Source organism: Vulpes vulpes, chromosome 16 (genome assembly GCF_048418805.1).
Source record: "Vulpes vulpes isolate BD-2025 chromosome 16, VulVul3, whole genome shotgun sequence".
Lineage (NCBI taxonomy): Eukaryota > Metazoa > Chordata > Mammalia > Carnivora > Canidae > Vulpes > Vulpes vulpes.
Genome location: NC_132795.1, coordinates 77,012,362 through 77,037,869, shown reverse-complemented (window position 1 = coordinate 77,037,869; position 25,508 = coordinate 77,012,362). Strand labels below are relative to the sequence as shown.

Here is a 25,508-nt window from a genome sequence, read left to right as displayed (position 1 = left end):
TATCAATGAGATCAATTTTCTACCAATCTCTCATTTCATTAGAACACAAGGGAGACAGGAATCTGCGGATGACCTCGGGATTCAGAGGTGTTCTGTAAATTCAAGGTCTTATCAATGGCTAATTGTATGTATTCCTTCGTCCTTTTGTTAAAAGACCTCATCAAGTATGGACACAATTGCCTCTGGCACCTACTTTACATTTACCAGTTTTACCAAGTGTTTATTGAGCACTATTCTCTAGCTATCACTGAACTTAGTGCCAAATAATGGAATAACTAAATTCTGAGTAAAATATAGCAAAGATGAATTCAATTATGGCAGTTTTTAAAAACCTCCTTATTAATGTCATCTAAACTGTAAACGTTTTAAGGGTACAGGCCCCTAGCCAACAATCTTGCCTTTGTGAAGGTGCTGGATAAAGATTTTTGTTGGTGACCCATAAGGTCCCAGCACAGTTTGGGATGGCTTTGCTTCTCACAGCTCCAAACCCACCAACTACTTCCCTCCTAAGCAGTGGAGGCTGCAGCTCAGGCTAGGCCTCTTTACAGATGTTAACAGATTGCTCTTGGTAATGTCTCTATTTTAGGGAGGCTGACTTCAACGGTACAGGTGTAACTAATTTCAGCTCCGTGTGGAGGATTCCAAAGCCTGTGTGCTCAGAGGTGCTGGCTTGATTAACACTGCCTGTCCTGGGGGTGGACTCCATGAGGGATGCTCAAGGGCCATGCACCTTCCACTCCTGACACAGTGCAAATAACAGAGGCTTTTGGAGTGAGGGACTTTGGCACTCTGTATGACGCAGGGCAAGTCATTTCGCCTCTCTAAAACTCCTCACCTATAAATGGAAATAATATCTATTTCACAGGGTTGGTATAAACTAGTGGTTCTCAAAGTGTGGTCCCTAGACCAGCTGCAGCAGCATCACCTGGGAACTTGTCAGACAAATTCTTGGGCCCCACCCCGGACCTCCTGAATAAGAAACTCTGGGGATGAGGCCCAGGATTGTGAATTCTGGTTCTGATGCATGCTGAAGTTTGGAACCTCTGTTGTAGAGAGTCATATGTTAGGTTATAAGTCCTATAGTACTTATTTTAGGGACAAAAGTCATGTTTTTCATTTGCTACAAAGTGACCAGCAAAACGCTAGGCTTAACCCAGGAGCTCAATTCCCACTTCTTTTCCTTTCCTGCCAAAACACAAGCTGCCAACGCAAGAACATAGGGGGGGCATGTAAGAGGAGGGGTGTGTATACTGTTCCAGGTGGAGAAATTAGATAGCGGGGTGGTTCAAAGACCTTAACAACCCCCTGGCAAGCTGTCTGGGGGATTTCCTCCCCACAGAGAGGAAAAAAGATGGTCTCAGGCTTCTGTAGCCAGTGCCAACAGCTTATTCTCAGGGAAGAGAGACACCTATGCCTACACATCCTGCTAAAGCAGGAAGGATTACAGAGCATAGGTCCATCCCACAGAGGGCTTGCCTTTGTTAAATCTCATCCAAAGAACTGCTGTAATTTCAGTCCCAAAGTTCTCCAGTTTAACACAGTTTCACTTACTCTATGGTACGAACTTTGAGAACAGGTGGTCTACTGATGTGCCAGCACCTCCCTCCCTTTCACCTCTTACGCCAAGTATCACTGCACCAGGCAGTCTCATTTGCCTCACAGGTATAAACCATGGCGCGATTTCCACTCCCACACGTGCCATTGTGTATGGGGCAATATACTCATCAAGACAAATAAACTGCTAATTGTTAGGGACATGCAAATTAGAACCACAATGAAATACTGCTTCACATCCACTAGGATGGCTTTTATTTATTTATTTATTTTATTTATTTATTTATGATAGGCACACAGTGAGAGAGAGAGAGGCAGAGACACAGGTAGAGGGAGAAGCAGGCTCCATGCACCAGGAGCCCGATGTGGGATTCGATCCTGGGTCTCCAGGATCGCGCCCTGGGCCAAAGGCAGGCGCCAAACCGCTGCGCCACCCAGGGATCCCTAGAATGGCTTTTAAAATAAAAAACAAGGGCACCTGAGTGGCCCAGTCAGTTAAGTGTCTGCCTTTGGCTCATGTCATGACCCGGGGGGTCCTGGGATCAAGTCCCACATCAGGCTCCCTGCTGAGTGGGAAATCTGCTTCTCCCTCTGCCTGCTGCTCTCCGCTTGTCAAATAAATAAAATCTTTTAAAAAAATAAAACCAAAACAGGAAACAACAAGTGTTGGTGAGGATGTGGAGAAATTGGAACCTTGGAACCCTCACGCACTGTTGGTGGGAATGTACAATGATGCAGAGGCTGTGGAAAACACTCGGTGGTTCCTCAAAAATTTAAATACAGGGGGTGCCTGGGTGGCTCAACTAGTTGAGTGTCCAACTCTTGATCTCAGCTCAGGTCTTGATCTCAGGGTGGTGAGTTCAAGTCCTGCATTGGGAAATTTAAACACAGAATTACTGTATGATCCAGCAAATCCACTCTTGGGTTTATACCCCAAAGAACTGAAAAATCAAGGACTCAAAGAGATGTTTGTACACGCATGTTCTTAGCATTATTCATGATAGCCAAAGATGGAAACAACCCAAATGCCCATTTGGGCAAGAATAAGCAGAATGCAGTATATATAACAACAGAATATTATTCAGCCTTTAAATTATGGGATCCATGGGTGACTCAGTGGTTTGACACCTGCCTTTGGCCCAGGGCTTGATCCTGGAGACCCGGGATCGAGTCCCACATCGGGCTCCCTGCATGAAGCCTGCTTCTGTCTCTGTCTCTCTCTGTGTCTCTCATGAACGAACGAATGAATGAATGAATGAATAAATAAATAAATAAATCTTAAAAAAATAAAAATAAAAAAAAAGAGGAATGAAATTCTGACTCATGCTACAATATGAATGAACCTTGACCACCTTATGCTCGGTGAAATAAGCCAGCCACGAAAGGACATTGTATGATTCCACTTACACCAATGCCTTGAATAGGCACATTCGCAGAGAAGGTAGAACTGTGGTTACTGGGGGCCGGGAGGAGGGAGGAATGGGAAGTCATTGTTTCTTGGACTTTTCAATTTGGGCAGATGGAAAAGTTCTTGAGAGGGATGCTGGTGATGGCTGCACAACAGTGTGGATGTACTTCATACCAATGAACTGCACACTTAAAAATGGTTTAAATGATAAATTCGATGTTGTATATATTTTTTTACCATGATAAAAACAGGAGTCATTAACCACCTTCACCCTACCACCATGACCAAAGGAAAAAGGTACCACCATCTCAACTTTCTATACTAGTCCTTAGATCTCAAAGCAAATGTCTTGAATAAAAAGGACTCCAAAACATCTCCATATTTGAAATCTAAAATGATAATGACAGCTACAACTTTTTAAGACAAACAGTCATCCCAATGTGCTTCAGCTTCCCAAGCTGTAAGCATGTCTGATGTGAAAAAGAGACACTCAGCTGAAAATGGAGATTTGGCTGTGGCTCTCCAGCGTGTTCCACTCGGTGGCTTCAAAATCCCCATCCTTCTTCCCGTTAATGAAGGTTTGCTTCGACCTTTCCATTAGCCCACAAACTACTATTAAAAAAGCCATTTATCAGATTAACACTGAGTACTGCAAAAGTCATCTGCAAGCAGCGTGCACTTTTCCACGTAGGGGTTGCCATGCCAACAGCTGCTCCACGTTCATTGTACATAAGTATCAATCTCAACAAAGTCCTGCTTCATAGTTCTGAGGACCGATTCAGTCTTGTTGTCCCTCCCGATTTCTCAAATGTGCACACATGGTAAAGACCCCACCAAAATCAGGTAATGACCAAGAAAGGGAGTAATGATTAAATTAACTTGCTACATGTCAAAATTACTTGCTAAATGTAAACATACTACATAACTTGTTAAATGTCTACATATGCTGTAAAGCAGGCAACATATTATTTCTTCTTACTCTTACCCCCATCCTAATTCCTCAGGAGTACACTCAGGGAATTTGATGTAGTAATAGTCTCACCAGTAATTCTAGAAAAAGGAGTCCAGGATGAATAAATTGAAGGAGACATTATAATTACGCAAATTTGTTGTAATAGATTATTTGCCCAGAGAGCAGACAACTATAAACAAAATGGGGTAAGATACTTGGATTCTGTTGGTACTAGTTTAGATTGCATGTTTTTTTTTTTAAACAATGCCTGAGAGGTTTTAAATAAATGTGTTTAAATTGACTAGCATTATTGTGCTTTAGAAGGTTTACATTTAGAAGGGAAGTCTGAAACAGAAAGCTCTAGGAAACAAATTTGTCTTGACTCAAGAGTAAACCTAACAAGCAATTTCCAACCACAAGCAATGAACCAAAACTCCTACTGAATCAAAGAAATATCCAATCCAGTTTAAAAATGATTCAAAGAAAACAAGCAAATCCTGTAGACACCTGGCCCCCAAATGAACAAGAGTCATCTTTACATTGAAGTGAGCTAAAATATACGCCACACTTCCAACCGCCATCAACAGCGGAAGAAAAATAGCTCATCGCAACCCTTGAAAATATACAGCTTTCAGGGCTGGGAAAGAAACATTGTATTGATACCATTTATTTTAGCCGATTTTTAAAAATCTTGTAACTGTAACAAATCTGAATGATACTGTATACACATTAACGTTTTTGACGTCACAAATACCTTTCCATGTAAAGAAGAAAGGGTGCCTTTTGCAAGATATAGACTGGGTCACAAACTTTCAGAAGGGCAATAACCAATTAAAATTTCAAATGGAACTTATCTGAAATCTTGTGCACAGGAGCACCACTGAAGAAAAACTTGTTCTCCTTGCTCAAAGCAGATACATGGGCCACACGGGGAGGTCATCTTATCCAAAGGGAGACCTAGCCCAGCCCTAACAGCCCTATGGTCCCAGTCTCATCTGTGCAACCATGTGAATTATCCTAAGCCTAGAGAAAAGCCTACGTGGGTAAAAAACAAAAACAAAACAAAAAAACAACCTTTTAATTTGTAGCTATTTCTGGGATAGCAGAGCTAGCACATTGGTCAGGAATATGGAAGAGATGCTGCTTTTCAGGTTTGAGAATAATCTTCGGGCTGGTTGGAGCTTGTCTTCTGAGCCTAGACACGTCAATGAAGAGGGGTTGCATTATGATATAACCGTAAGTGAAACTTAATATAGCTACTTAGTAAATCGATGTATCATGATAGCTACCGAGAGAATTCTGATACACTACTGCAGAGAAAATGCATTTTTCTCAAGATACAATACGATGGCATTCTGGGTTACGCATCCATATTTATGACACTGAAGTGTGTCCATGAAGATGTTCACGGTGGTTACCCCTGGGTGGTAAAATTTTGCTGAGTTTTCATCTTGATGCCCTCCTGCACTGTGACTTTTTACAGGATAACTTACGTGTATACTTTTCATAATAAAAAAAAAAAGCCCCACGTAACTAGTTTAAAAATAATTTTACAGGAGAGACATGTGTGGGGATTGGTGTGTGTGTGTGTGTGTGTGTGTGTGTGAGTACACACCTGCACGGTCCCCCTCACCACCCTTATGCTAAAATCCTCCACCAACCAGCATGGGGGGGCACCGTCCCTCCTGCCCACAGGGCCCAGAGCACCCCCGGGTGACGTTTAGGCCTCCCGGGCCTCCCTCCACATCCTGCTCTCGGGCCAGCAGCGTCAGTCAGGGAGCTGCCCCCGCGCTGGGGGCAGCCATTCAAGAAGCAAGGAAATATTATGCAAGAGCACAGGAAGTCAGAGGAGACAGGATTCTGGGCAGGCCTGGCGAGGAGGCCGTGTGAACCCCAGTGAGCAGGCGGACTGCGCAGCGGGGCTGAGGCCGCAGAAAGCCTTCCCAGGGCGGCCAGGCCGAGCCGTCCACCTCAGCTCTCCGGCCAGTGGGCGGCCTTCCAGAACTTGCTGTACCTGATTCAAGGCAGATAAACCAGGGCCCGATATTTCTGACTTTTTTGGCCCAAGTTCAAGGAGACTCCCCAGCACTCCCGCACCGTGACTCGCCTCGGGCCCCAGCGCAGCCTGACCGGGCAGTGACTGCGGCGGGAGCCGCTGCCCTCAAGGCCCCGCTCGCCCCGCCGCCCAGCACGCTCGGTCCCCGCCTCGGGTCCTCGTGAGCCCGAGCTCCTAGCTGCGCCCATGTACACACCCGACACACGCACAGAAATACCCATTCCTGCGTGTAGGAGTCCAGGCAGTGATGACCCCACCACCACCCCCCACCTTCTTGTAGCAATTTCTATTTTCCCAGCCCAATCCGAGGGGCAGGCAGAGATCACAGCAGCCATCTAACAGTGGCAACAGAGGCCCGAGGGGGTCCGTGACCCATGCAGCGTGGCTGTGGCCCCGGGAGTCAGGCCCCTTCGTTAAGGGGGCCCTCATTCACCCAGCTGCAGGCCTCCTTCTCCTCTGGCATCGGGAGAGGAGCCACTGCCCCTCCTGGCAACACAGCTGCTCCCTTCGTAGAAACCACTGGGCAGTGCACATTTTGTCACAACCCAATCCCCCTCCTTCTAAATCGCTGAGCCCCCCAGGGATCCCCAATCCCCTTCCTTCTAAGGGTGGTCCTGCTGCTACTGTGGAAGTGGATCCAACCCTTCCCTCTGGCATCACTCCATGTGCAATGGTGCTGCCTTGTCTCTGCCCCTGCCCACTTTAACAGCACCTCCTGTTGGAGAGCGGTGGGCCAGGGTGGGGGTGGGGTGGCGTGGGTGGGTGGGGCTGGTTCAGGGAAATTGGAGAGGCTTCCTCCAGGCTCTCACTGATCACCTTTAACTGCCTATCTTCCCCTTCCCTGAGGAAGTCCTAGAAACCAGGTTCCACTTGGGCTTCACTTCAAATCGAAGTAGAAAGGGAGATTTGGATCTGGTTCCATTATAAAGATGGAGAAACTGAGGCTCAGAGGACACCAAGCCAGTTTGCACTTCTCTTTCCTCTCCACTAGACCACAGAAATTCCACTAGGTACCCAAATAGGCTATTGCCCAAGTAGGAAAGGACTGGATGTGAGTGGTGGGAGAGATGAGACCAGACAGAAATGGGGCTGTGGTCCTACACTTCCCACCCCGCTTTGCCCCTGTCAGGAGCAGACGGTGGTGTTCCAGCATGCAGAGCCATCCTCATAGGGAGGGACACCCACCCAGTCACTGCCTCTGGCCTGACAATTGCTAATTGTGGTAAAGACCAACACTGGTGTTCTCCAGGGACTCTGTTGTGTATTTCCAGACGCCATCAACACACAATGGCCCCTACTCCTCCGGTGTAAACATTACCAAATAGGACAAACAATAATATCACCACACAGCAAAAATCAGGTGCCCAGAGAGACAGTAAAAAGAAGCTGGGGCTGGGGCTTTGTTAATATGAGCCCTACCAATTTCTGGCTTTGTGGTCACATTTTTATGTCACAACTGTTTCATCAATATGATGAGAATGACAACTACTTTAGTCTACATCATGAGCTTTGGAAAAAAATTAAGCACCAAACAAATGTAAGAAACAAAAGTGTAGAGTTGAGGGCAAAGACCCAATAATCCTAGATTAATTATTTCACTTAGCAGTTATTTAAGGAGCATCTAATATGTGCCTGGCACTCCTCAAACACTACGGTTCCAGCAGTGAGCAAGTCAGCACAGTCCCTGCCTCTACAATCTTAAAATTAGAGGTAGGGGTTGGGGGGGGGGGCAACAGATAATAAGCAGAGAAATAACAGCATGTGGGAAGTATTGTTTTTAAAAAATGGGAAAGGGGCAGCTGGGTGGCTCAGGGGTCAAGTGTCTGCCTTTGCCTCAGGTTGTGATGCTGAGGTCCTGTGATCGAGTCAGGCATTGGGCCCCCCACAGGGAGCCTGCTTCTCCCTCTGCCTAGTCTCTGCCTCTCTCTGTGTCCCTCTCATGAATAAATAAAATCTTTTTTTAAAAAATGGGAGAACAGGGATGGAGAAATGGAAGTGAACTGAGGGAGGTCAGGAAAGGCTCTCCAAGGAGGTAATACTTAGGCAGATTTGAGGCCAGGTATTGTGGTCACAGTGTGGCAGAGCCAGGGTCTTCACACCTAAAGCCGTTTCCCGCTTCCAGGAACACCAGGAGACCCAGGGATCATCAAGGCACTGGTATGCCCCCCATTTCTGGATCTTCCAATAAGTTGCCTGACCTTTATTTTAAAGACCTTGGGCCTGCAAAGGATACAGTCAACAAAACTAAAAGACAACCTACAGAATGGGAGAAGATATTTGCAAATGACGTATCAGATAAAGGGCTAGTTTCCAAAATCTATAAAGAACTTATTAAACTCAACACCAAAGAAACAAACAATCCAATCATGAAATGGGCAAAAGACATGAAGAGGAATCTCACAGAGGAAGACATGGACATGGCCAACATGCACATGAGACAATGCTCCGCATCACTTGCCATCAGGGAAATACGAATCAAAACCACAATGAGATACCACCTCACACCAGTGAGAATGGGGAGAATTAACAAGGCAGGAAACCACAAATGTTGGAGAGGATGCGGAGAAAAGGGGAACCCTCTTACACTGTTGGTGGGAATGTGAACTGGTGCAGCCACTCTGGAAAACTGTGTGGAGGTTCCTCAAAGAGTTAAAAATAAACCTGCCCTACAACCCAGCAATTGCACTGTTGGGGATTTACCCCAAAGATTCAGATGCAATGAAACGCTGGGACACCTGTACCCCGATGTTTCTAGCAGCAATGTCCACAATAGCCAAACTGTGGAAGGAGCCTCGGTGTCCATTGAAAGATGAATGGATAAAGAAGATGTGGTTTATGTATACAATGGAATATTCCTCAGCCATTAGAAACGACAAATACCCACCATTTGCTTCAACATGGATGGAACTGGAGGGTATTATGCTGAGTGAAGTAAGTCAATCGAAGGACAAACAGTGTATGTTCTCATTCATTTGGGGAATATAAATAATAGTGAAAGGGAATATAAGGGAAGGGAGAAGAAATGTGTGGAAATATCAGGAAGGGAGACAGAACATAAAGACTCCTAACTCGGGGAAACAAACTAGGGGTGGTGGAAGGGGAGGAGGGCGGAGGGGGGGGGGGAATGGGTGACGGGCACTGAGGGGGGCACTTGATGGGATGAGCACTGGGGTTATTCTGTATGTTGGTAAATTGAACACCAATAAAAAATTAATTTATTAAAAAAAAGAAAAAGAAAAATGGAAACATATACCAACTTAAAAAAAAAAAAAAGACCTTCGGCCAGGCACTCTGCCCCTTTGAGGGTCCACAATTGGGTCTTACTCATAAGATGTAAAGCAGCAGGTGGGATCTGAGCAGATGTGGTGTGGATATGGCCCTCAGGTCAGGAGATCTGAGAGTGCTAAGTCAAAGGGAAATTCCCACTTCGACCAAGATGGTAGATGGCACGGACCCTCTATCTCCACGGGGACGGGAGAGCAGGCCAGGCATGGAAAGGGACACGTCCCAAGTCAGACCACTTTTCAGGAGTCCTGGAAGTTTCCTTGGTCTCTTCATGTTTTCAGATTTACTCGGGTCCCAGAGTATGAGAAAAATAAAACTCATACCCTGAAATCACTATGGCTAAGAGCCCATAATCCTGAAAAGTGTCTCCTTTCAGATTTCTCCTGAGACTTCCTTCTGAGTACAATCAAATCACTCCAACAGGTAACGATGTGCCAAATGACTATACTGCTGTGCTTGTTAATAGCGATGCCTCAAGGGACCTCACTTTATACTTTCAGAGGTCTTTGTAGTGAGATAAGGGTTGTAAAAATTATTTTTCAAGTGTGATATGCTTTTTAAATGCAAGGTTTCATTGAAACTCCAGCTCATTTCAACCTCAGGACAGCACTCTTAGAAAGCAGTTAGTGTGTCTAATCCCCACTTAGGAATGTGAAGCACGCAGAGAGGTTAAATTACCTGTTTTAGATCACACAAGTCAGAAAGGGATCTAGAACAGTCTTTCAGACTCCTAGAGACTTCTGAGAGCTCTGACCTTCATGTGGACGCAAGCTTTGCCAGGGATGCAAAACAAGTGAAGGTGGCCCTGAAGCATTTACAATCTGTTAGGCAAAATGAAGGCTAAGAAATATGGAACGCTTGCAGTCATCCCTTGGCACTAATTTTGGAGGCAAAGAAATTCAAGTAGGTGAAAGTTTTTCCCTTTCCAAAATAAACATGTGCCCTGCTGTGGCCCAGAAGATCTAACTGAAGGAGAATTACAGCCGTGGTCATTACCCCAGTAATATCTGAATCCATATAAGGAGCTACAGGTGGCCCAGCATCACAAGACTTATGTTAATCTGAATATGGAAAACAGTTTCAAATATGCTCAAATGAAAGCTTAGGGAAGAAGGGATCAATGTCACAGTCAGCTCGACTCCTTTCTGCCTGCCTTCACTGGTCACCGGGATTTCCCAGGGCCCAAAGCTAGCCAGAGGCTGTGATGACCACACTGCCATCAAATGTGCCTGGGTCCCCTCCCCTCACTGACCTAAGTGGGGAGAACAGTTTGCTAGGAGTTCAGCAGAGGTGACATTGAAACTTTTCAAAAGGAATTTTGACTTTGGAAAGGTAGAGTAAAAAGGGAAAAAACACAAAGGAATTGACACAGTATATTCACAGGTTCTAGACCTCAATGATGCGGTCACAGATTAGCTTAGTTAGGGCACCTGCGTCTTCCTTCCTAAGGCCTACTACCTGGAGCTGTGGTTAGGGAGATGCCAAACTCAAATGTCTAGTTCTGGCCAGATTCGAGTAAATATCACTTTCTGGCCAACGGGGTTTCTTAGGATGGTCCCAAGGCAGCTCCCTGGGGATTGCCCAAGGCCTAGACAGCCCTATGTCTGGGCTGCACTGACTGGGCTCTGCAGCTGTCACCTGTAGTCCCAGATGAAGAAGGCTCCTTCCACCTGCCTCCAGAGCCCCTTCCCTGGGTTCAGGCCCAATGTTAGCAGCCTGCACAGGGTAGGTATTTATGTGATGCCTGAGCACACCACTGAAGAGAGCTATCACGCAAGTGCAGGGAAGCAGTTTCCCAGTTCATCAACCAGTTACTGATCACTGAGGGGACAGAAAAGGAGTAAGAGATGGAGATGTGCAGTTGTCACAATGAGCTCAAATCCCAAGCCTGGTGCATTCACGAGCTACAGCCTCCCTCAAAGTACCATTGGACAGCATGCACTGAAGGGACTCTGCTGGTCCCCGGTGTAGGATCCTCTCCAGTGACTTGGGATCTCTGGCCAAGGTCCTGCTCACAAGTGTCCAACCATGACCTTGAGCACTCCTGGATACCTCTGGCGGAGAGGTTATACCTGCTGGGGGACGGGAAAGGCTCCAGCTGCCCTACCCAAGTGACTCCACAAAGACAACTCCTCTTCTTTCTCTTCTGGCAGCATCGGACCAAGAACGTGAGAACTCAGGCTTTAGGGAATGCTGAATCCACATAACAGGAAAGGAGAGCATCAAGGAACAGCTCAGCTGCAGAGCCCTGCACAAGGAATGCTATGAACAGTTATTTGGTAGCGACTAAGTGGACTTGGATTTTGCTGTCTCTCCTCCTGTAAATAGTAGTGTGTTGAAGGGACTTCCCTAGAGTTCTATGGTAACCAAACTCAAAGCCCTAGAATCTGGAATGAGAAAGAGTAGGAAGGGATAGAATGACAGGTTTATCAAATTATTAAGGGGACAGAGACTTTACCATCAAAATGAAAATGCAGGATAAGGTCCTTGCATCCCTTGTCAGAGCCTGAAGGAAGCTATTTTAGAATACGGGAAGCTGTCCCCCTCCAGCTCTCATTTTGTACACTGGGAGGCATTTATTGCCCTGAAGCATGATACAGTCCAAATAAATAAATATATATTCCAGAGTGATTGGGGCACACTGGCAAATGACTGATTTCCTAAACAAAGGTGAGGGGCAGGTTTTCAGTCTCTGAGGTCATTCTTACGGAGAACAATCAGAGCCTCCACCAACTACTCCGCAGTGTTCACACAAGAGAGTCAGGCACCTGGGTGGCAAATGACAGAGGTGCCCGGAGCGGCTTTCCTATGTCTCCCTCATTCTAAAGAAAGGCGGGCACTGCTCCGTGGCCCCAAGGCAGCCCAAAGATTCCATCATAATGTGACTCAGGAAGGACTATTGTACTTCCCCCATACCAGCCTCACCTGGTCCTCACCTCCTGTCTGTTTTTTTTTTTTTTTTTTTTAATTTATTTATGATAGTCACAGAGAGAGAGAGAGAGAGGCAGAGACACAGGCAGAGGGAGAAGCAGGCTCCATGCACTGGGAGCCTGATGTGGGATTCGATCCCGGGTCCCCAGGATCGCACCCTGGGCCAAAGGCAGGCGCCAAACCGCTGCGCCACCCAGGGATCCCCCTCCTGTCTGTTTTAACAGTGCTCTGGAGCCAGCTCACCAGTCCTGGCATGCACAATCTGTTTATTCCTGCCTCTTCATCTGACTTAAGCTGTCCACCCCAACTGAAATGCACCATACCCATATCCCTATTTAAGTTCTACTCAATGTTCAAGACTTAGATCTTAATGCCCTTCAGTTAAATGGTCCTCTAATCGAGGCTAACTTCCTCCCTTTCTCACTATTCGCAACACACAAGACCTCTTTACCCTTATTCACACTCACTTACATATACCAATATTCCAATATTTCAAATACCCAACAAGATAGTAATATATCTTAAAGAGGAGCCTCAGGTCTCCATCAACATAAACCACCTTGCAATGTTTGAAACAAACAATTTTAGGGATTTAACTCAAAACCAGATTATAATCCCTGAGGGCAGGGTCCATCTAATGGTTCTTTGTACCCTCACTGAATGGCATGACACCTGAATGTGGCAGGTAATCTATAAATGTTTATACACAGACTTCACCACATGAGTGCTGGGTGATCAAGGAGAATGTGTAAGTTGATTTGAGCATAAGTTTCTGTCTGTGCCACTAATCCCCTGTACTAAGCACCCCAAATTCTGGACATAGAATTATTGAGCTTAGAAAGAACGACCAGGCAACCAAAGGTGGGCTAAGTGCTGGGTGCTATGGGAAGAAAGAACAGAAAAAAATGACTGTCCCTTGTTCCCCATGGCCCTTTACCCCAAGCACCACCCCAAAGACTAGGGACCCAGCCCCTCCTAAATCCCTTTAGCTGGGAAGGTAAGAGAAGGGAAAGGGACCTGCCTCCTCCAAAGGCATCTGGGAGGGCCCTGCCCCCATGGGCTTCACCCTTTCCAGTGGACTCTCTTTTGTTAAACATTTGTTAAACTCAAATCTAAATTTAAAAAAACTGTAAGTTTAATATGAAAAAAAAAAGGAAGAAAAAAGGAGAAAAGATGACTGGTCCCTGCTCATGGAGGGCTTACCACCTAAATGTTTTCAGGGACAGGGATACACACACACACACACACACACACACACACACTCAAAAGCAAGTTATAAAAGCATCATACAAATAATACAGACTGAAGATGACATAAATATAGGGGTTATCAATGTGCCGTTCATCAGGGAAGGCTCCCCAAGAAAGATGATTTCTGAACTGAGAGCTGTGTACTCTCCTTCACCCAGTTTCCCATCTGGCCTTTTACACTTTGAGACTAAGCTGGAGTGCTTTGTTGTTTGGCTGGCACTTGCCTTGGTGTAGTGGGCATTCTGGAAGTGAAGCATTAACATAACACTAACATGATGTTTGCATTTTATGTAAAATCATGAATCCACAAGACCTGCCTGTGGTTCTCCCAAGTTTTTCTTTTCCTTTTTAAAGGTAAAGGAGTCAAGGGCTCAAATCTACATGAATGAAAGAAAGCAGAACCCAAGAGAAAGCAAAAAGGCAATTCTAGGATTTTTAAAAATGAGGTAGGATTTTAGGGACTCAAAATATGGAAAGTATTATAGAGCACAGCAGAAAATTAGACATCCTGGCCCTTAGGCAACATGCAATCTAGTTAGGAAAGACAAGAACACGTAGAATGTCATTAGATAACAAGGAAACAGAATCAAGCAGGCTCTTTGGCAAACCTAAGGAAGAGCTACAAAGGGGTGGAGGGGAGGTGCAGGCTTGGGAAGGCTTTGCTGGGGTTGCCCTAGGAAAGTGGGGATATTTGAGGAGATGAAGAAGGGAGAGAGAGCATTCAAGATGGAAGGAGAAGGTGGAGGGAATCCAGGTGGGAAGGAATCTTGTGACCTGGGGATAAACAAGCCAAACAAGCCATTAGGGCAGAGGGAGGAGTCTACATCAAAGGAGCTCAGAAGGCTTAGGACACCTAGGTGGCTCAGTGGTTGAGCATCTGTCTTTGGCTCAGGTCATGATCCCGGGGTCCTGGGATCAAGTCTCACATGAAGCTCCCTGCTGCTCCCTCTACCTATGTCTCTGTCTGTGTCTCATGAATAAATAAATTAAATCTTAAAAAAAAAAAAAAGGCTTGCCAGGTTATGGTGGATGAGGGGAGAGGCTGGGGTGGGATCCCTTACTGTCAGTGAGGGGAACTTCCAATGCCATGTAGGATGCCCTTGGGAAGGAAACTGGACCAAGGATCCATGTCTTCATCAGTCTCTGAGCAAAGCTAATCCTTAGAGATCTTTGGGAGAAACACTCAAATCCACAACAAAAAAGAAACCCTCTTCTCACCCTGAAGACTCTCTGTGCCTTGAGGACCTGACAACTCGGCCTAAAATAGGGGCCGTATCAGCACCATGCAAACCTCTTCTGAGAGCCTAGGAAAGCTATTTTAGTAGCCAGGCTGCTTCACAGTCAGTCAGATAGCAGGGAAGTGCGTGGGCAATGATTTCCATGGAGCCCCACAGGACCACACAGTGGCCTACAATTTCCTCTGGCTTCTTGACTACCCCAAAGGGCCTCGCCTAGTGGGAAGGGCACATCAGCTGAGCCAGGACCTGCAAAGGGCAGGCAAGGAAGCCAAAAAGACTGTGAAGGCCTGGTTCCCATGCCCCACCCACCATTAATTCCCCTAAGTCCCTGGTATAGAATAAAAGACAGACTCCTGCTGCATAGTGATATGGTTACATTTATAGAAGCTCCCCTCTCACCAGCGAAATGTGACCTTCATACTTTTCTTATCTTAATATCTGGGTAAACATTTGTTGTGCAAGCACACAAATAAAGGTTCTAAAGGTGAAACACGGTGTGTCTGCTAACACCACGCTGCTCCTAACCCAGGCACCAGAAAGCCCTTTTGGCTTTGTGGAAGACTTCTCTCCCCCTTTACCCTGGACACCAAAATTAGCTTCATCAACCTTAGCCAGTACTGGAGTGAATACTGCCATTCTAAAATAGCATCTGAGGACTCTTGGAAACACAGGAGAGAAATACAAGGGTACAGTGGTTTAGACGCTAAAGAAAGCAAGTTTCACCAGAGTGCTCTTTAAACCAAGTGTATAGGGAATGAGCATTATCTGGATTTACCCTGAAATCTCTATTAAGTATGAGAGTCTGCTCCTTGCACTGCCCGCATGGCATATTTTGTATATCCTGGTTTACTCCATTATACATGACTGTCTTCATTCAAAAAAAAATATTGTAGAGATTGTGTTAATAAAAGAATGTCTACCAAACCACCGGTGCTCAAACTCAAAAATTTAACTTTTACAGAATAATCTGTAAAAACATCTTGTGTTCCATTTTCCCAGATATTCAATCATTCACAATTCATTTTCTTAAATTTGTTTTGACCTTCCTTAGAATTGGGGTGCCTGGGTGGCTCAGTCGGTTAAGTGGCTGCCTTCGGCTCAGGTGATGACCCCAGGATCCTGGTATGGAGTCCCTGCTCAGTGAGGAGACTGCTTCTCCCTCTCCCTCTGCCACTCTCCCTTTCTCTCTGTCTCTCTCTCACTGCACACTCTCTCAAATAAATAAATAAAATATTTAATAAATAAATACATAAAGTGCCTTGGAATGGATCCTCAAACAGCCCCTCAAAGGCATAATTTTCTGTTGTTTCCATGTGGAATTCATAAACAGAGCAAAGCAACCAATTTTTTGGTGTGTGCTTAAAGCCACTCTTTCCTGCAACTGTGTATGACGTATTTTTCCAGGACAATCTTTCTCAATACTCCAAAGTGCTTCAGCAACAGGAAGTTGTAAAGGTAGGAAGGAGGCCTGTAAATATTTGCTGCAATTACTCATTAGTAATGAGAATAGTTACCACTGAAGATTGAGTCACCCCTTTTGTGCTCTGGGCTCTTTATTACCTTGTAACAGGAGCCCCAGTGGGTACTTAGGGGCCTAACCTCACCAAGGACCTGGGTCCAGTGGTAGCTTTCACTGCAGACAGCATGATTTGCTTCTGTCCACAGCTCAATTTCCCAAGTACAAAATTAGGATAATGTTTTGCCCTTCCTTCCCCCTGCCCCCAGCCCAGGGGCAGTCAGGACAAATATTATACAAAGTGGTAAAAATATGAAAAACTTTTTTTGGAAAATTTTGATATCAAGAGTAAAAATATGTGTATTTGTTGATACAACATCAAGACACAGAGAAAGAGCACTGTGTGGCTAGACACATAGCATAGGGACTTGAATAATTACCACACAAATAACCATATACTCTAATTGATGCATTTTAAAGGATTTATAGGGGCACCTGGGTGGCTCAGTCAGTTGAGCCTCTGCTTTCAGCTCAGGTCATGATCCCTGAGCCCTGCATTGGGCTCCCTGCTCAGCAGGGAGTCAGCTTCTCCCTCTCCCCTTGCTTCTCCCCTCACTCATGTGCGTGCGCTCTCTCGCTCTCTCTAAAATAAATAAAATATTTAAAGAAAACAAAGGATTTATAAAATGCTTCTGAACCATCTCACATTGAGCTCGTGTGTCTCTTATTCATAGCAAATCACTGACACCCCACAAGAGCAGGGAGCCTCAGATTGAAAATGAGACTGAGAGAGTCAACTAAAGTTGTCACAGAGTTGATTAACTTCTACGGAAAGTATAATATTGGCTGGACCCCCAGCATTTGGAGGAAGCCGACAAGGGAATGGGGGCAATACGAGTTTGGCATAATGGTGCTTTTTCCCCACCCATGTGTTTTATCACTCAGCCTAATCCAATAAAATCACTTATCTGCTAAGATTCCTAGAACTAACCTCTTAGGTTTGATTTTTTTTTTTTATTTTTTTTTTTTATTGGAGGGCGCCATGAAAAGAGGATGCAGGAAGTCACCAGAGGTATATGAGAGTTCTAACAATCTGATGGCTTTGTAGAATTGGGAAAGTGCCAGGTGCATGTGTGACAGATAAATCCACTTTTTCAGTGGGTCATTCTCCTTACTGATGAACCACCCTTTCTGAAATATCTTCCCATGTGAGAATAGGAACTGTTTCCCAGAGTCATTATATTGCAAAAAAGTTACTTATAACTTTAAAACTGAAGAATTTTTCCAGATTAAGGGGGAAATGTGTGCTTTCTGGGAACACGTGAAGCTGCTGATGGTTATGCCATATACATGTTTTGCTCATGTACAAGTGGCATCTGGAAACAGCCTGAGGCAGTCAAGCAAACCATAGTTCTAGAGAAACTAGGAAAACGAAAGGCCACCTAGAAGTAAATAACATTCTAACCCATTCTAGAGAAACTAGGAAAACGAAAGGCCACCTAGAAGTAAATAACATTCTAACCCATTCTGCACCTGTCTGCTTGATTCCAGAGATCTCAAAGGGCCCCATCACTCTTCTTGACTTCATACTTGCAGGCCAGTCTGTGGCTTTCAATAGCAGGATCAGACAACTGGCAACAAATAACACTGAGACTCTGCTTGGAAATCACAGATGCGGTGAGTAGCACATACCTATGCACTGCTACCACACATATGGTGATGGGCAACTGCCAAGAGGACTTGCTTCTGTCTCTCTTATGATATATGTTGGTGCACTTAAGTTTTACAGCACAGGGAAAAGTCAGAAAATGCTCTAGGCTCACAGAGCAGAAGTCAAGGTATGATGGCTCTGAAAGCTGAAGGCTCCTTAGAGAAAGGGCTCTCTACAAATGCAACATATTATTATTGAAAAAGTTTAGCTATTCTTTATTCCCCCATCCATTCTTTCCTTCCTGTCCTTGCAAAGATCAAAAGAGCTAGAGGAAGTCTTGTGCATCTTGATTTGGAGATGATTCTTCAGAAGCCACAGAGGAAGACTTCTAACAGGTTCTTCTGCACAATGGAGTCTGAAGGCTAAAGTAATTATTGAAGTCTTGCCACCAGTTAAGGGTGGGAGGTGGAAAGCTTTGAACTTCTTGGGGACAGCAGAGAACCACCTCCTGTCAGAGTTGAGGAAAACCCATGAAAAATAAGAATTTCCAGGACTTCCAAGTCCACCTTCAGATCTTCAATCCCTGCCTGTGCGTGAGGCACAATACAGTGATGAGTCACAAAAAAGTAATTATAATAATTATAACTACAACAGCAAAAGCAGTTATCAGTCATAGAGCACTGACCATGGTGAGGCATGGTATTAGATACTTTATAGATGGCTTAGAAAAGGTGAGGGAGAAGGGACCCCCAGTTAAGCGTATGGACTCTGGAGATACTTTGCCTAATTCAAATCCCACTCCCACCTATTTGACTTTTGGCAGTTACCTTTCCATACTTCAGCTTTCCTGGCAGTGAAATGGGGATAATGGCAGGGCTTATTTCGCGGGCTGTTATGAGAACTAAAAGAGTTAATCCATGTAAAGTTCTGAGAACAGAGCCTGCACAAATAAGACTAAAGTGTTCAGGTTTATGGTTTTGTCCTACTGCATGTATGATTTCTCTTAAGGACACACGCATTCTTAGTGCATTAAAGGGGCTTCCAAATAACTATTTGAGGACTGTGGAAAATGTGAGGACACAGTTTCATGGCGGGGTTCAGGTCATGATCTCTGGAGGAGGGGGGCAGGTTGTGGGATGGAGCCCAACATCCGGCTTGTGCTGGGCGTGGAACCTACTTACGATTCTCTCTCTGCCCCTCCTCCCCCCCAAAAAGAAAGGAAATGAATCACACCAGAACTAGCCCTGTGCTGCAGGCTCGTTCCTCCTCCTTCCATTACTGAAGGCAGACATGTAGGAGGGCAGAGAGCCCAGCCAGGTACAGGTAAAGCTAAGGTACACCACAAAATCTTTACTAGGTATACACACTAAGCCCCTCCCCCATCTTCAAGACAGGGAGAGACACTGGCAGTGAAACGTGGGAACTATCTGGGACCTGAACAGAAAGATCCTGAAATGTAAGGCAGTCATCGAATCAGACATTGAAGAACAACGGCTTGCCTTTTTCGAATCAAAGAACCTTTGAAAGGCCATTGGAAGCTGGACAGACTTCCCAGGAAAAAAAAAAAAAGTTTATATATGTAATATCTTGCACCCAATTTTGGGGGCTCACAGACCACCCCTGAAGCTTATGTACAAAGCCCAGGTTAAGAAGCTCCCCCTCTCTCTTCTTGGCTTTCTTGAAGTCACAGCTGTCTGCACTGTTAGCCTTAGAGGGACCACAACCTGTATCCCTATCATTCTCAGAACCCTACTGGACACCTCCTCCTATGCTTCACACCCAAAAGTTCTAAAGAACAACAGCAAACGTTCGTCGTTGGGGGCCTTTCTGTAGAGTGCACAACAGGCAATCCTCCTGAATCCCCTACCTTTCCCTTACTCTCATTACCCCCAACCCTGACCATCCCCATTTGACCCCACAGTCTCCATGCTGGTTGTCAGCATCTGCCCTTTATGATTCCAGGGAAAACTAGGGACCCGACCTCCCACCCATAGACCCACACAACACTTTTCAATATCTGTGTGTGCTTGCCTGTGTGGTTACTGCCTGAAGTGCTACTAAGAGCTTCTTATCTTTAGCTTCAAAAGATTTGATCCCAACAAGAAAGTTACATGTAAGCTGCTACCTATCTACATATTTAGGTAGGCTTCTTTATGTGTCTCCTCCTCCCCCCACCAATCAAACTACGCAATTGAAAGCACCATATACCCTATTTCTTAGCCTCTTCTTTAGCATTTTATCCAGAGTAGATACAAGTGTTCAACACACATTTGTTGTCTTACTGATTTATATCATGGTGTGAACAGCAGAGCTGGTTTTCATCATGAAAGTTGACATCATGATACTGGGGGCTCTGTAAGCAAACACTGCTAATGTCCCAATCAGCGACGAGCTATCAGTGATGGGCAGTACTAAAAGCAAGAAGGAAGATTCATTAGGCTAAAATGAAAAGGAAAAGTCATGTTGGTATGAGACAGAACTGGGGAAAATACATAAAAATCAAGTACTACTGGACAGATTTCCTGAAAAGTAGAAAAGCCTAAATATAGAGATAATGACAGCAAGCATTTCCAAATGTATAGGGCTATGATCCGTGGCACCGAGAATTATCTAATTGATTCCTTCTCTCTGTAAATATTTTATACAATAAATTTCTAGAAAGTTGAAGATCACCCTACACACACATATGCACACGCCCGCGCATACACACGCAGACGGGCTGATTTACATCCTAAGTGAAGTAAATAGCTTTAGTCTCACAGTTTTCACTCCTAGAGAAAATGCCAACTCATTCAGTACAGGAATCAGTCTAGGAGCTGCTTGCATGTCTCTGGCTGACAGGGGGTTCCCTACTTCACAAAGCAATCTACTCTCCTGTAGAACAGTCATTGCACTGGTTTTGTTTAATGAGGTCCACATATAAGTAGACTTTTTTTCTAAGTGAAATAAAGGGAGAGCCCTAAAACAAATGAATTCGTACTACCCAAAGTTTATGGACAATGGAACCAGCGTCAACTCTGCTTCCTATTTTGCAAAGAGCAAACAGAATCACTCCTGCTGCAGCTTGAAGTCTTTTATAATTATCTAGAAGAGCAAATCTCCTTTCTGCAAGGTTCAGTGATTTGGCGGGGGTGGGGGAGCGGGCACTGTAATCCTTTGGAAATCATTCTCACTGTTTAGAGGCATTTCAGGGCTGGGGATACTATTTTGTCAACAATTGGAAAATACATAATTAATTGAAAGTAAGGAACAAGGGTTCTGATTCTTACTAGTACTAAGTTTCCTTGTGACTGGAAAAGCCACTGAACCTCTCTGGGCCTCAAACTAGATGATTTCCATCACCCCTTATAAAATGATCGTTAAATTCCCCATTCGCAATGCTGAAAAAAACCTGAGATCACAGCATTCTTTTTGAACTTCCTGAAAGCTATATGAATTAAATAGTAAGTGCCTGAACCCAGAATGTGTTAAACCAACCCCTTACCATCCCTGCAATCTGGTGATTTCTGGTAATGCAGTGGACAGAGATATCAAATGATGAAGGAATATTTATAGAAAATATACTTAAATTGAGAAAAAATGTGTAGCAATAGTTTTCCCATCAGAATTGGGAAAAGATGGGCTTTGATTTTATTTTAGCAGAGGAATAACTAAGTCCAGCTGGCAGGGGGAGGAAGAGGAAGAGGTAGTTTGAAAACTTCTGGTCCAGATGTCTCTAACTCTCCTTCTATCGCTGGCCCTGAATTAAGTGATCTAAGCATTCCAGAAAGGTGCTCTGAGCTGGGTCTGGCTTTGGAGTGGACCTTGCTCCCAGATTATCCAAAGATCTCATTTACGTTTACCTGAACCACTCTCCAATCCCTACACACATAAGAATTTCCAAACTCTCCCCTCTACCAAGGAAAGGACTCAGAAATTGTTTTATCAGGAAGTGAGACACTTTCTGGCTTTTTAAAAAGTAGACTCCATGCCCAGCATGGACCCCAATGGCCTGCTGAGCCTGAGCTTGAACTGGGGACCCTGAGATCAAGACCTGAGCTGAATGAGCTGAAACCAAGAGTCAGACGCTTAACTGAGCCATCCAAGTGCCCCAAACACTTTCTCACTCTTCACAAAATCAGGAACCCTAATAATGAGATCATCATATCCTCCTAACAGATTGACACAGAAAGGTAAGTGTGTGCAGCACTCTTAGCAAGCTTCCATTTCTGACCTTCTCTGAGGTCAATGAGAATGCCCAATGAATGTACCATCAAATGCACTTTGATACCCAGCATGGAGGCCAGCCAGCCAGCCAGCCAACATTTAGAAAGCAAACGCTTTATTATTAAACATTAACATATCCATCAAGGCATGAACGTTTAGGAACAAAATAATCCTGCCCACTTCTTGAAGGCTGTTGTTAGAAAGAACATTGCAATGTTCTGTGCCTCTTGAATTTTGGGAAAGAAATGGCTCTGCTGAACCAGAATGACAAATCTTAAGAACGGATGTACAGAATCCTCCTGAGAGCCCCTGGAGCAGGCATCACACTGCACTTGTGAGGCACTTCTGGAAAGCTCAGAACAGACACTCAGATGACACACTAACTTTGAACGTATTGGTTCACGTGCTTTAATTACACATGGGTCCGGCAAGGAGCCTGCAGCCAACAAACAGCCAGATGGAAAAGTAAATATATTTCAAAAACAATTAGCCCAACAGGAATTGGACAACCCGTCATGGGACTCTGGAAGGCGAGGGGCCTGCTGTTTGCCCTGCCAGTCTACAACAGAAAAATCACAAGTCGCAGAGGACAGACACACCAGCTCGGGGCGGGAGGCAGCCAGGCCTTCAAGGCGGGTGGCTCACCGGGCATCCCCACCGGGGTTCTTAAACCTGGCTCTCTCCAGAGTAGTTCGGAGTCTGATTACCCCATTTCTTGCCTTCTCCTTCCTATTTCCAGCTCCCTCCATCTCCAGCGAAGGAGGCATTACAGCAGGTCCTAGGACTTCTTTTCCCTGTTCCCAAGTTTCCTGCCACGATTAATATACTTAACACAGGAACCCGGCGCAGAGCCCCGAGGAGAAGCCAACGCTTCACACAACTGTCAAGATTACCATCAGACCCCACCTCCGCGATTGCGACAGTCCCCGATAGGCCTCGCAGTGTAAAATGTACCCCAAGTTCCCTCGCCAGCGCCGGGGCCGCAGCGCGCTCAGAAGAGCTGGCTATAGTTCTGTTTTCTGGTTGCTCAGTCATTATTATTGGCATCCCGATGCAGGCTGTGTTGGTTTTACAACATGTGTTGGGATCTGTAGGTCTCTTCCTGGCTTTGCCGCCCTCTAAAGCCACGGGCCCCCAGGGGAGCTGCGAGGCCCCGGGGACCCACGCTCCCTCGCGCGTCTCCGGCCGGTGGAGTGGGGTGCGGGCGCCACAGCGACGCGGGAGGGGGAGCTGCGGCCGGGAAGGGGGACCCGGGTCCCCCAGAGACCCGCCGGAACGCGTGCGATTCGCTGCGGTGGATGCGCCCCGAGGTGGGAACCGCCGCTTTCGACCAGAAGATACCCGGTTTGTGGCGCAGGTCCCGCAGTGGCAGTCAGGACAAGAGCACATCCGCAGGCACCGAGCTCTCCGGAGCAGTCACCCCGTCCCTCCGCGGCGCGGCCCCCATCCCCGCCCCGCCGCCCCGCAGCCCCGCAGCCCCGCAGTGGATCCGCCGCGGCGCGGGCCGCATGTTCGAGTCCCTTCCCCTCCAAACCCAGGCCCGCCGAGCAGCCGCGGAAGAGGGGGCGGGGGGAGGCTGAAAACGCACCCCCCGCGGGCAGCCCCCGCGCAGGCAGGGGCCAGGGGGCCAGGCCGCCAGCCTCGCACCATCCGCGCGGCGAGGCCGAACCCCAGCCTGCGCCCTGGCGCGCGGGGAGAGGCCGGGCGGGGAGCGGCCGGGAGGGGGCGGGAAGACAGTGAGAGTTGGCCAGAGTTGCCTCTCACCCAGTGCCGAGAGGCTCGCGAGGCCGGACGGGCAGATCGTGGCTGCCCTTCCCTGTCCTCTAGAGACAGACGCCGGGGCTCGCCGGGGGCACGCGGTGTCGCCACCCCCCCCCCGCACACCGGCGCATCTGCCCCCGCGAGGCACCCCGGCCCACCACACACTCTCCTCCCAAGTCAAGGTGCAGCATCAGGAAGGGGGGTTCTCTCTCCAAGCTTCGATGGGATCTGCAAACCCGGAGCGGGGCCCTGCGCCGCGTCCCGGCCCCTCCGCGGAGGCGCGTCCCAGCGCCGCGCTCCGCCTCCGGCCCCCGGGCCAGCTTGGGGCGCAGTGTGAGCGCCGCAGCTCATTTGGAAGGACCCGGGGGGTGCCAAGGAAAAGAGACTACCGGATGGTGCCGCACATCGAGAGACCCGAGGAAGCCGAAAGTCGACCTCGGTGAAGTCAACCCAGGAACCTTTCAACACGCTGGCCACAGGAGTTCGGGGCGCGGGGCTGGAGCTTCGGGGATCCTCCGGGAAGATCCCCCGCGCCACAGCCCCTCCGACCTCCAGGGCCACGTCCCTGGGCCTCCTGGCCCCATCGCGCGCGCGGATTCGCAATCTCTTCGGCCGCACAACCCTCCACCGCGAAGCCGAAGCCGAAGCGCCGCGTCCGCCACCGGGGCACCTGCTCTCCCCCGAAAGCCCTCCAAACCGATCCTCCGACCTCAAACTCCTCTCCGACCCCTCTCCCAGCCGCTCCCGGGCGCGCCGACCCGCGCGGCGTGGCCGTCCCCGCAGCCCAGCTCCCTGCCGGCTCAGCCGCCCGCTTACCTTTTCTTCTCCTTGTCAGCTGTCATTGTCGCCGTGGCGCTCCGAGACGCCGGACACCTGAGCTCCCCGGCCGGGGGGGATTGCAGTCGCCGCCTTCACCGTGGCCCTCGCCTACTCCTTGCGGCCCGGGCCAGCGTTAAAGGTCCTGGGTGCTCGCGGGTCCCGAGCGCCCCGCGCCGTCGGGTGGAAGTTTGCGGGCTGCTGGCTGGGTGCGGGGAGGAGGGTGGAGAAAGGTGCCGGGGAGGAACCTGCGCGGGGAGGCGGGGTCGGGGCAAGGAGTGGGAGGAGGCTGTCAAACCCAAAAGGAGGGCAGCGAGAGCGGGACCTTAGTTCCTTTTTTCCCAAGAAGAGGGGTCACTTTTCTGGGTTTTCCAAAAAAAAAAAAAAAAGAAGAAGAAGAAGAAGAAGAAAGAAGAAGAAGAAGAAGTGGCTGCAAAGACCTGAGTTGAAAGAGTCCCAGGCCGGGCGGGCGCGACCGCGGAGATGACCATACAGTCTCAGGACACTGCCGAGGATTGTACAGCCGCCTCTGGCTGGCGTGCGTCGGGCGCAGGGGCTGTGCGCGGGCCGCTCTCCAATGTCCGGCCCCCGCGGCCGCCAGCCCACTTTAAAAACTCCTGCGGCCGGGCGGGGGCGGGCGCGGGCGCGGGGGGCGCGGGCGCAGGGGGCGGGCCCGGCGGGCGCCCGCAGGCCCCGCCCCCGCCCCGCCCCGCCCCGCGCCCCCCGCGCCCCCCCGCGCCCCGCCGCGCGCCCGGGCAGCCCACTGCGTCCCGGCCAATCCGGAGGCGCGGCCGCAGCCTCTGCCCTGACCCCGGCCCGCCCCCTGCCCCCGCGCTCCGCTCCGCGGCGGCCCGCCCGCCCCGCCTCCCCGCCCCGAGGTTCCAGAAGTTGTTTATGAGGTCGGCGGGGTGGCGGGGGGCAAGGTGGGGCTCCCCCCGGGGCGG

At 47.8% G+C, this 25,508-nt stretch overlaps 1 protein-coding gene across 1 annotated transcript in view; it reads right to left on the bottom strand.

The window, feature by feature from the left end:
• EPAS1 (endothelial PAS domain protein 1) overlaps positions 1 to 25,239 on the bottom strand; it is an 86,388-nt gene extending 61,149 nt beyond the window's left edge. The window contains exon 1 of the mRNA XM_025992587.2: positions 24,565 to 25,239. Coding sequence (XP_025848372.1) covers positions 24,565 to 24,590 — 26 coding nt within the window. The 5' untranslated portion in view covers positions 24,591 to 25,239. The remainder of the gene's footprint in view (positions 1 to 24,564) is intronic.
• Positions 25,240 to 25,508: the final 269 nt, after the last annotated feature.